Below are 11,645 nucleotides of genomic sequence, written 5' to 3'. Positions count from 1 at the left end.
TATTTCAAAATACGAGGACCTAATTGACGCAAATTTGCAGAAATAAGGACCTCCGAATCAATTAAACCTATAACTTATATTGTTATAGGGGAGCAAATATAATTGCAGATGGCGCTCGAGTTAATCAAAGTGACGCAGAGATATGAGAACTTTTGGGGTTTTTGAAATTGAAATTTGAAACTTTTATTATAAACTCAAGGCAAATTTTTTATTATTATTTCTGAATCAAAGTTTTCCCCAAGTGATGTTTTGTTTTTAGTTTGTTATTGCAATGGTATAAAAATGTTTGAGTTTTTAAACTACACGTGACACTCCAAAATGTGGTATAATATGTTCAGCTTGTTTAACAAGGTGAGTGTCTTTGTCAATGGAGACAGTTAGTAAATAGGGAAACGAGGAAGATGAAAAGAAACAAACAGTATGATGAAAATCTAGAAGACGAAGGAAGCATGAACAGGCCAGGGTGAAAATTTGGTAACTTCAAACCATTTCAATGACGGTTCCACTCCATGACTGTTTACATTTGACATGTCAAAAACACTTCAATGACAATTCATTCTGTCATTTTATTTTCCACAACAATTTAACTTATTAACCGTGTTATTAAGTTAATTTTATTTACTCGTATACCACCGTGCTTCTTAAACAATAATCTTCCTTTAACTGTCTTTACATTGCGTCATAAAAAACTTATTTTTCACTAATGAGTCATTAGATCCAACAAAGACATTGGTAGAACCACATATGTGAACACTGCAAGAAAAAACAACCATGGGATGTTATTATCGCATAACTATTCAATCAATAAAAGAATAAAATATAGTGCAGTAGAATCAAATTTCAAATTTTTATCAATAAGTTACCTGCACATATAAATAAAAATAAAAATAAAAGGTAATACTAACCAAAATTTGCAAGACTCCCAGGGACCAATATTGCCAATGAAAAATGCTTCCTCGTGTTCTAACAGGTACACATATTTCCTGGTTTCAAACATTCAAAATCCATCGAAATACTACTAGCTTTTGTGTTGACAGAGTTTTATTACAAGCTTGCTTATAGAATAAAAGCATCCAAACATAAATTATTTTAGGAATTGAGACCTAAAATGAAATTATTAATTGACCTAAAAAGCTCAAACTAAAGCATGCACAATAGTCCAGTCACTCATATGCCTCCAACTTGATTAAAAACAAATCTTTGTGATATTCATTGTTTTTGCTTATTCATTAAATGTAGAAGAAAATGGACAGACAAGCAGCATAAAGATGGAAAAGGATTTCTAAAAAAAAATAAGGAGAAAACATCTGTCTGGCAAACTGTTTTGAAACTTTCATTATTTATGTGCATTGGATGATTATTTTTTTATCTTTAATTATAATAAAAACTCAACTATTAAATTGATGGATATGAACTTAATTTTATTCCTATGTTAAATGTACACAAAAAAGGAAGAAATAAGTAAAAATGGTGACACTGTCAGCTCTTGCAGAGTACAGATTGATTTTCTTGGATGTTCAGTTTGTGGGAAAAACCAACATCATCAATCGTTTCATGTATGAAAAATTTGACATAGATGTTGCACTGCACCTCTAAATTACTATGTCGTGCAACATTTTGCTTTGTATGTTATTTATATTTTTCTAACCTTATTTCTCGCAAAACCTTTATGTTTCCACCTTTATTTACCTATAACAGGAGTGATATCAGAAATCCGTTACCTATTTCTTTTCTAACTGTTTAAGTTATTATGTTTAGATAAATGCTGTCAGATATTCGAACTCGCCCCAGCTCCAGCCCACAACCACAGCCCTAGCCCAGCTCCAGCTCCAGTTCCAGCCCAGCCTCAGCCCAGCCCCAACCCCAGCCCCAGCTCCTGCCCAGCCCTAGCCCCAGTTCCAGCCCAGCCCCAACCCCAGAACCAGCCCAGCCTAGTCCTAGCCACAGCCCGGGCCCAGCCCCAGACCAGTCCAGCCTCAGCCCTAGCCCAGCCCCAGCTTCCAAATTGTACTAGTATTGGGATGGTAGCCATATATGATATATTCTAGATCAGTCAAGTGAGATTTTTGGAGTGGTCATCGTGTGAATAGGCTCCATGCGTTTTCTTTTGGCAACGTAAATGTTTGTAATTGATGCGATTTAAACTTAACTATATAAGGCTAGAATACAAATCCTTGAATTCACTTAATGCTAACTAGTTGTAAAGAGTGAGCATCGGTGTCACATAAATTTTTATAGACTTCCTTTGACCAAGTTCTTCTCTTTCAGTCAAAAGTACTTCAATATATGTATGGTTGGGCTATGCCTTAAAAAAGGATATATATATATATATATATATATATATATATATATATATATATATATATATATACATATACATATATATATATATATATCTATTTATTGGAAAGCTGACATTTGACATAGTATAGTGGAAAGTTTTTACCTTTTACATGTTTTTTGGTCTTCATTACACCTTGGTCTGGACCATGCATTTGTCATCTTAGTGAAAGTATTCCTCCTGGCGGAAATGAGAAATCGTTGCTTAAATAATTGTATGGTCCATCTGGAGATACTCCATTTGCAAGAAATGATCTAGAACTACTGGAACTACTTGATTTCAGCCATAACCAATGATTAAAAACATAATTTGAAATTTGCAAAAGTTAAGCCCAACAATAGATTCCATTCCAACGTAGATGTTTATGAGTCTTGTTAGCTACAACATATAACCACAAACAGATATAAATTAAAAGCATGTGAAACAAGGAACCAAGCATAGTTCAACAAATTGTAACCATGTGTGTCATTAATAAATAAAATGACTTTAAATAGCCTTCAACATTTTAAGTGAGCATTCACTTCATACCTTCCAATATTTGATGGTTTTATCATTTGTCGATGGAAAGAATAAGGCACCGTTGGCGGTTTGACACCATTTGATTTTGTTAATTTTCTCTTCTATTTCCAAGCTCTTAAGATAGTCAAACTGAAACAACAATTCTGGTCCTTTGGTATCTTAGGGATGACAGAAAATTACCTCAGGTTCATGACTCTGAAACTCTGTTTTATAACGGAACTCAGGATGTCTACTAATTGAATAGTCCATCCTCTCCAAATCCCTTCTTGATCCACGATGCTGTAAGATATAGTAGTATACATAGATATTACAAAATTAACAATGAAAGATCGAATCTAGCAAGAGATGTTTCTTAGTTAATTCTTTCCTGTGGTCCATGTAATGTATATTGTGTGCATTGCTGCTTTGATAGCATCAAAGATAAAAAAAAATTGGGTTATAGATCCACCAAAAGGTGAGTAACCTTAACTGATGTGTAGAGAAAAGCCCAAAGACTGTGCCCGTCCCTGTCAGGGGAGATGCCAACCATCTCTCCTTTCAACAAACACAGTCTATATCAGCTAAACATTGTATATAAAGCATGATAAGTTCATATAAATATTCAATGTGGGACTTGACAATTGAGAGGATGACACTTTTTTTTCTTGAAAATTAACATTACATAATAAAATATAAAATATAAGATATAATGACATGTGACTCATGAAATTGACAGACTAACATCCACCTCACAGAAAAACCTAGCCACTCACTTTTGACTCGACGAGAAGACCAAACAAATTTGTTCTTCCCTTTCCTACAAATTGGGTCACCTTTCATCAATTAAGAATATAATTTCTTTTCATATTAATTTAAATAGTTAAAAGATTTGGAGGGATATTATTTATAAATTTATTAAAATTTAAATATATTTTTTAAATCTAAATTATTGTAAGAAAATTATCTTTACTTCCTGTACTTTATAAAAATCAGGTAACATATATTTTCTTATTATAATATAACTGTTTTATTAAAAATGATATTTGCCATAAATTTTATAAAATACATAATCAAATTTATAATTTAATTTAGAAATAAATCACAATTATGTTATAATAATTTGAGAGAAAAACAACGTATTTAACTCATTTATGTATAAATATTATTTTAAAATGTATTTGTTATGATTTTTAATTTTTTGACATTAAGTGTGTAAATTTTATAATGGGTACTAAAAATTATGATTGACATGCTTTATTTCAAGGTAATTATTGTAGAAAGTATAAGTTTATGGTTTGGAAGTCATTTAATATCAAATTACGAAAATTGATTAATTGTATAAAAAAAATAAAAAATAATTAAATAAGTATTAACAGTTAATTTAAAAAGATATTTTTAAATAATTTTTTTATAATATTTTAATATAACAAATATTATTTTTTATTGATTTTTTTTATTATATTGATGTATTTAAAATTAAAAAAATAAAATAAGTTGTGTCAAAAAATGATGTAAAAAAAATATATAATATATAATTTTTCTAAAAATTGATGTTACAGTTGAGGTATAGCATATGGCATATCCGCCATTTACTACTTTTTTTATGCTTTTGTGCAGATTCCATTGGACACTTTCTGCTTTCTCTCTATCACAGCTATCTTCAGTATCTTTCTCTGCATTCAGTAACAATGACTTCTTCTTCAGTGAATGGCGTCTCAAGGTAGGTATCCATTATTTCTTTATACTGAGCAATTTCAATTTTCAGGGACACGCTTCTGCCATTTCTGCAATGGTTGATAAAAGTTTTCCATTTTCTATGTTTCTGTATGCCAATGCCATGATTCAGAAACCTGGAGTTGTATTTGGTTTTTGGGTCACTCATCATTCTGTCATGAGTATTTGTTATTGGAACTTCACTGGTGTTTCACATGGATCAATCTTTTCTTACAAATAAAAAATATTTTGTGAATGGATGGATGGATCTGTGATTTTTTATTTGATTTTTTTCTGGTTGAGATCAAGATCAATGGAGAAAGAAGGGGAGAGGAGGGGATTGAATTTTGCATCCATATTAGATTTCCTGTTAGATTTACCTTTCTCAACTTGAATGTTAAAACAACAGTCTTTTTTCCGAGCCTTTTGAGTGAAGAACACGAAAGTTGGATTTATCATACATGTCGTAGGTGCCAATTGCCCCAAGTTCTCTGATATTAAGCGGTACTAAGGTACCTCTGTCTGCGCTCAATTGGTGGCCTTGTTAGTTATTCATATTGGAACAAATTTCCAAGATGAATAATGTAAACTTGATATAATTTTCTGAATACATACTTTCCTAAAAGGAATATTTCGTTTCTTGTAAGACTGAAGGGATCACGAAATCTGCTTTTGTGATACCAAGAAAAAATACAACATCCAAGTTGTTTGCGATGTCCTGTCCTGAGTAGGTATGCAATGGGGTGACAGTCAGAGCTAGCCACAGCAGCAGATAACACAGCATAATGGTTTGCCAGAAGAAAACCGGTAGCCACTTTTGATGGCATCTTTGATGCATATCCCATTGTATCTTAAGCTTTGTTGTCAAAGAAATATCCAATTATCAGTTGCTGGATTGTCTATTGCCTCGGTTTCAACATGCCTTTACTGCTGTAGCTATGTGAATTAACATCCAATACTCAAACCACTGAATGCATCGCGTGTGATTTCTCGTTTTCTTAGTCATTACAATACTGTTTTCTTGTTTAAATGAGCAGCTGTTGAGGGGCTTGGATACATATAAATGAGATATGTTTTGTATTGTTAGACATAAAAAACCTTTAATATCATGGTATTAAAGCCTCTGTAACTTTGTCCTAGTTCCAAAACTGGATTTTTGTTAACTTGATTCTTCCAAATAGAAGTTAAGTTTCTACAGAATGGAAGGTACATCTGTGTATTATCTAAATTTTAATTCGAAAGGACTCCTGCAGGAACGCGTTAGATATATAAACCAGTTATACGCCATACCCAATAGCTTATGCTTTTGGTGTAGTTGGTTACTGGTTATTTGTCATACTTCACGGTATAGAAATTTTAGTATATGAGTATATTCGTAGCTGTACTTGTCACTCATTATTACTATCTTGTTGTGCCAACAGCCAGAGTTCTCTTACCAGACTTGCTCCTCTTGAAGCAGTGCTCTTTGATATAGATGGAACTCTCTCTGATTCCGATCCGCTCCACTACGAAGCCTTCCGTGAAATGCTGCAAGAGGTCGTGTGTCTTTTATTAGTAGAAAAGTTTTTTTAAGTTCAAAATATTGAAAAAAGTTCTTTTTTTCTATGCAATATTCCGCTCAGTCTTTACACATCAGCATAACTAAGCTCATGATCTATAGCTATTGAAAAACTAATAGAATCTTCTGCGGTTGTCAGATTGGTTTTAATGGTGGTGCTCCCATAACCGAGGAATTCTTTATTGACACTGTTGCTGGCAAACACAATGATGATATAGCCTTGTCTCTCTTTCCTGATGATCTGCCACGAGGTTTAAAGTTTGTGGATGATAAGGAAGCCAAGTTCCGGACGTAAGAAATACTTGCTTTCGTTTACATTCCTTTCTCCTCCATTTCCCCATGTTGTCCATTTGAAGCTTTAGAGGATAATTCATGATTCTCTGATGGATTTTCCAGAATGGCAGCACGTCAACTGAGGCCTTTGGATGGCTTGGATAGAGTAAGGAAATGGATTGAAAGACGTGGGTTGAAGAGAGCTGCAGTTACCAATGCTCCAAGAGCAAATGCAGAGCTCATGATCTCCGTACTTGGCCTCTCAGATTTCTTTGATGCTGTTATCATAGGTGGTGAATGTGAACATGCCAAGCCTCATCCAGACCCCTACCTGAAAGGTCTTGAAGCTCTTAAGGCATCAAAGGATCACTCATTTGTATTTGAGGTCTGCACTTTTGTAATGCCTTATTGAAGAATAAATTTTCTGGATATGCTCTTGACTCATTATTTTATCTTTTTTTTTTGGTAGGATTCTTTTTCAGGGATCAAAGCTGGAGTTGCAGCTGGGATGCCTGTTATTGGTTTGGCTACTAGAAACCCAGAAAAGCTTTTGATGGAAGCAAAACCTGCATTTCTGATTAAGGATTATAATGATGAAAAATTGTGGGAAGCTTTGGAAGAACTTGACAAGGCTAGTGGTCCTCCTTCAGTTTGAATTACTAGTGAAACTGGCAGAATTTCTTCACAGAAACCGGGATTCGTATTAAATTCATAGGTTCAACTGCATAATATTGTTGTAGGTGGCCACATTACAATACATGTCCATCATTGGTGTTTGCTTTGCAGCAGCAAACAGTCATTCTTTCTCTTTCTTAGCAATAATTTCATTGCTAGTTTTGAACCCGTGGGTCAAGCCCAGGACATCGTAACTGTACTGTAGTTTATGCTCAACATAATCAAATCCTTCAAATAATTCATAATTTACAGTAAGATGAAGAATAAGTTTTAAGCTTATTGTAATTTTAGATATTTTTATTAAAAAAAATTATTCTATTAAATATTCAAAAGAAATTATATTTTTTAATTTGAATTTTGTCATTATTGAATATTATGTCGCATCTGTCTTCACCTAAAACAATTTATTTAATTAAATTATAAATCTCTTATAAATTTGGATCTCTATTAAAAAAAATTTAATATTAAATATTTATATTTCTAATGCAATACCACATAATACAAAAAAATTTGGTTATAGATCCACCAAAGGTGGATAGCCTTAACCGATGTGTATAGAAAAGCCCGAAGGCTGTTCCCGTCCCTGTCAGGGGAGATGCCAACCATCTCTCCTTTTAACGAACACATAATCCAGGGGCTGAAAGTCATATATAAAGCAAGATAAGTTTAACAAACTAGTCAATGTGGGACTTGTCTTGGTTGAGATGTTTTTTCTTTTAACTTACTATCTCTGCCTGTTTGGAAGACGTGAAACAACAAAATGGAAAAGAATAATTTAACAATTTATTTTTACAATATTTTGATATAATATATGTATTATTCTTTCACCGATTTATTATTTATTTGATATTATACTGATATATCAATACAAAAATGACATGTGATATTGTAGAAAACATTTGTCAAACTATCATTGCCCCGACATAATACAAAAACGACATGTTACCTCTGACGGTGTACCATGCTTCTTATCTTGAAGTAACAATCTTTTCTTTTTCTGCATACCACACACCCTTGGACTTCGTTATCCATGACCCATTTGAGAATCCCATGCTCCCCTAACTACGTTTCACCTTCGGTGGTAAAATTTTGTCCATCTACAAAACCTCACCTTGGCTGCACCAAAACAAATCTCGCACAAACATTCACCAAACCTTCTTCTTTGCATTGCCTCCCAAGGTGCTTCCTTCCATCACTTGCAACGTAGCTCATGTTGTTCTAGCAGCTACGATTCCTTTTCGAATTTCAAGGACACTGTTGTTTTCTTCATGTATGTTCGTTTTCATGCATGTTGTTACCTTCCATTATTCACAAACCCTGTTAAGAGTTTGAGAAGTTTGTCTCTGTTTGACGAGTTTTTGTTATTATTTATTGTCTTTCTAAATTATAATGAATTGTTTCATGGTTTAGTGCCTGTAATAGTTTAGTAACTACTGAGTAAATGTGGGCACAAAAGCAAGTCTTGGGTCATTTTTTGTGTTGGGTGAACTTGTTTTAATTGTGAAACATTTTTTTCTGATAATATGCAGTAGCTTCTCTTATTCAATTTTGTCTCAGCAATTTATTCCGAATTTACTCTGTAAATCTCTTCCATTGGTAACACTTTAACAGATCTTCATTGATGCGGTGTTCATTAAGCATTGCCTCTTTCATATCATGTGGAGGCATCACTACCCACACCCTTTTTGTTTTCAAGCAAAATTGTGGATTTTTACTTTAGTTTTATTATATTTTCTGCAATATATTGTGTTTGTTTTAAGTCAAAAGGGATCAAGCATGAGGAGGCATGTCAAATCTATAAACCATTCAGGTGGCAGTATGCAACAATTCAAGCTTTAGAGTAGTTAGTTTGTGGCTTGCTTTGTGATAGAAAAAGAAAATTTAGCACACAGCCAATTCCTGAGCATTTGCTGAACTTGTCTCTCATTACCTTCGTGTTGTACTAGCAGCATGAGTTCTCTCACCGGACTTGCTTCACTTGAAGCTGTGCTCTTTGATGTTGATGGAACACTCTGTGACTCTGATCCACTCCACTACGAAGCTTTGCGTGAAATGCTCCTAAAGGTTCTTCTTCTTTTCTTAGTATAAAATTCTCAATGGAAAATAATTTTAGTTATTTTGTTGCAATAATCCTTTTGTGATATTTGCAAATCACCATCACAAGCACATGATCATTAGTAAACTAACACGAACCTTGGTGGTTGTCAGATTGGTTTTAATGGAGGTGTTCCCATAACGGAGGAATTTTTTGTTGAAAAATTTTCTGGCAAGAACAACGTTGATACTGCCTTAGTTGCCTTTCCTGATGATCTGGAACAAGGTTTGAAGTTTGTAGAAGAAAAGGAAGCCATGTTCCAGAGGTAAACCCTGCTCTCTCTATGTGTATACCCTTCCTCCATGTGGTTCATTCGAAGCTTCAGAAGATAATTCTCTTATATATGGACTGTCCAGATTGGCGAGAGAGCAACTGAAGCCTGTGAAAGGCCTTGATAAAATGAGAACATGGGTTGAAAAGCGTGGTCTGAAGAGAGCTGCAGTTACGAATTCTCCAAGAGTAAATGCAGAACTCATGATCTCAAAACTCGGTCTCTCAGATTTCTTTGATGTTCTTATCATTGGTGATGAATGTGAACGTGGTAAACCTCATCCGGATCCCTACTTGAAAGCTCTTGAAGTTCTGAAGGCATCGAAGGATCATGCATTTGTATTTGAGGTCTCTGCATTTTTGTGATGTCTGACAAAAGAAGTTGTTCTAGACCTGCTTTTGACATACTTTGTATTTTTCTGTAATAGGATTCTTTTTCAGGGATTACGGCTGGAGTGGCAGCTGGGATGCCTGTTATTGGGATAGCTTCACGAAACCCAGAGGATTTACTCATGAAAGCAAAGCCTGCCTTTCTGATAAAGGATTATGAGGATCCAAAATTGTGGGCAGCTTTAGAAGAACTTGACAAGCCTGGTGCCGACAAGTTGGAAATTCTAGATAAAAACATTTAGCAAGGTTATATTTATCATGTCAGAAAAAGTAAAAGGCAATGATAATTTGTATGTGACAATAAATAGTTGTTTCTACATGTATCGGTTACTATGGTTGGATAGACAGCCATATGTTATTAGACAATTAGAGGTGTTTAATTGGGACTACTTCTGCTGTCCACTTTCATGTCTCACTCTCTCCTCCACTTGCTATTGTTGACACATCCTAATACGTTTGACAGTTTATAGGAGAGTTGGTATATGTTTGAGAGAGAAATGGTTGTTGTTAGAGTTTAAGCCCGCGACTGCAATCATGTTCTAATTCAACTTTGAAGTTCCAGGAAACAACATTCCTCTTGGTGGTGGCAGTCATTGGATAAGTAGTGTAGGAGCATAGGCTCGTTACATTTGTTGGGTATAAAAAAAAGTTCTACATCGAATAAAATTAGAGATGAACATAAATTTATATACACGTAATATATCTTCATTGTTAAGAGATCTTTTAGAGTGTGCACTCTATATTAGGCAGATCGAACTTCAAAAGTTGATCAGTCTACAGAATGAGAAGTCATCTCTGACTTCGGCCTAACTTTTGAAAAGAAGACCCGCGTACTTCCAAACTCGGCATAAAACATAAGCTTTCATCAATTTATTTATTTATTAATATTTATTATTAAACTATATTTTTGTAACATATATAAAATAATTATAAGTGTAATTGTTTATATCCAAAAATATATATTATATTAACTTTAAATCCTTAAATACATATATAATTGAAAAACAAAACTATAATTTCCAAACTTGTTAACTTTTAGAATATATAAATTTTATAATATTTATTTGAAAATAAAATACTAATTTATGATCACACCTAAATTTTTATTTGTAACATACATTCAAACATTATTATGTTGTATTGTATGTAAACTATATAATGAAAACAATTCACTAGTGGTATATTATCTAACCATATAATAAAATATTACACTAAGTTTCATCTAACCAAAACACAAATATATAATTTAATCCAAATAAAACTACTAAAAAAATGCAACTAGTTAACTCTCCTTACCTTGATTTAAGAAATTTTATCACAACGCTCACATTTCTAAGTGACTACAAACTGGGAGTTAAACCTATGACATTCCTATCACCACAAACTCGTACTGTCTAAGCCACCACTTTTATTTATCCCACTTACCATTTTTATAGGATTTAATATTACTCTCCACATTTCTATCAAAACAGATACGACTAGAACTTAAGACATCACCTTCCAACACAAGGTTTCTAACCAAACAAGTTATAACAATATTTTAATATATTATTAATAATTTAAATATATATTAATATCTATTATTTATTGGTTTAATACATATTTTGGTTCCTCAGTTTGTTAAGTTTGTTCAAAGTGGTCCTTTCTTTTTCAAATGTTCACAAAAATATCAGTAAAAACAGTTCAAGTTAGTCTTTTTTGCTTAGGTAGTTAAAAACGCTAATGGTGTAATTGCCCCCTGACCAAAACTGAATGACTTATGCAATTATTGATTGTGTGGCACGCTGAGGTCAATTGAGATGTAAATTTTAAAAATAAAATTTAATGACGTA

At 33.2% G+C, this 11,645-nt stretch overlaps 2 protein-coding genes and 2 non-coding genes across 8 annotated transcripts; 2 read left to right on the top strand and 2 right to left on the bottom strand.

Moving 5' to 3' along the window:
- Positions 1-3,285: 3,285 nt before the first annotated feature.
- LOC128194173 (U6atac minor spliceosomal RNA) lies at positions 3,286-3,408 on the bottom strand. The gene has a single exon (XR_008245487.1). It is a non-coding gene; the product is annotated as a U6atac minor spliceosomal RNA (small nuclear RNA).
- A 1,012-nt stretch (positions 3,409-4,420) lies between these two features.
- LOC108320487 (haloacid dehalogenase-like hydrolase domain-containing protein Sgpp) lies at positions 4,421-7,310 on the top strand. Its single transcript, XM_017551910.2, has 5 exons — positions 4,421-4,559; positions 5,974-6,088; positions 6,250-6,401; positions 6,507-6,768; positions 6,853-7,310. The coding sequence occupies exons 1-5, from the start codon at positions 4,528-4,530 to the stop codon at positions 7,036-7,038; spliced, it is 747 nt and encodes a 248-aa protein (XP_017407399.1). The 5' UTR covers positions 4,421-4,527; the 3' UTR covers positions 7,039-7,310.
- Positions 7,311-7,560: 250 nt separating this feature from the next.
- Positions 7,561-7,683, bottom strand: LOC128194172 (U6atac minor spliceosomal RNA). Its single transcript, XR_008245486.1, has one exon. It is a non-coding gene; the product is annotated as a U6atac minor spliceosomal RNA (small nuclear RNA).
- Positions 7,684-8,029: 346 nt separating this feature from the next.
- On the top strand, positions 8,030-10,215 carry LOC108320506 (haloacid dehalogenase-like hydrolase domain-containing protein Sgpp). 5 transcript variants are annotated; one of them, XM_017551942.2, is made up of 5 exons: positions 8,030-8,237; positions 9,005-9,122; positions 9,267-9,418; positions 9,510-9,771; positions 9,865-10,051. In XM_017551942.2, the coding sequence occupies exons 1-5, from the start codon at positions 8,089-8,091 to the stop codon at positions 9,907-9,909; spliced, it is 726 nt and encodes a 241-aa protein (XP_017407431.1). In that variant the 5' UTR covers positions 8,030-8,088; the 3' UTR covers positions 9,910-10,051. The 5 variants fall into 5 exon arrangements, with proteins under 5 accessions (XP_017407431.1, XP_017407429.1, XP_017407428.1 ...); XM_017551940.2 differs by having other exon boundaries at positions 8,037-8,237; positions 9,008-9,122; positions 9,852-10,215; XM_017551939.2 differs by having other exon boundaries at positions 8,037-8,237; positions 9,852-10,215.
- The last annotated feature ends 1,430 nt before the right edge of the window (positions 10,216-11,645 follow it).

Source organism: Vigna angularis, chromosome 9, assembly GCF_016808095.1.
Source record: "Vigna angularis cultivar LongXiaoDou No.4 chromosome 9, ASM1680809v1, whole genome shotgun sequence".
Classification (NCBI taxonomy): Eukaryota; Viridiplantae; Streptophyta; class Magnoliopsida; order Fabales; family Fabaceae; genus Vigna; species Vigna angularis.
The sequence above is the reverse complement of the archived record's forward strand: the minus strand, read 5'-3'. Positions and strand labels throughout refer to the sequence as shown.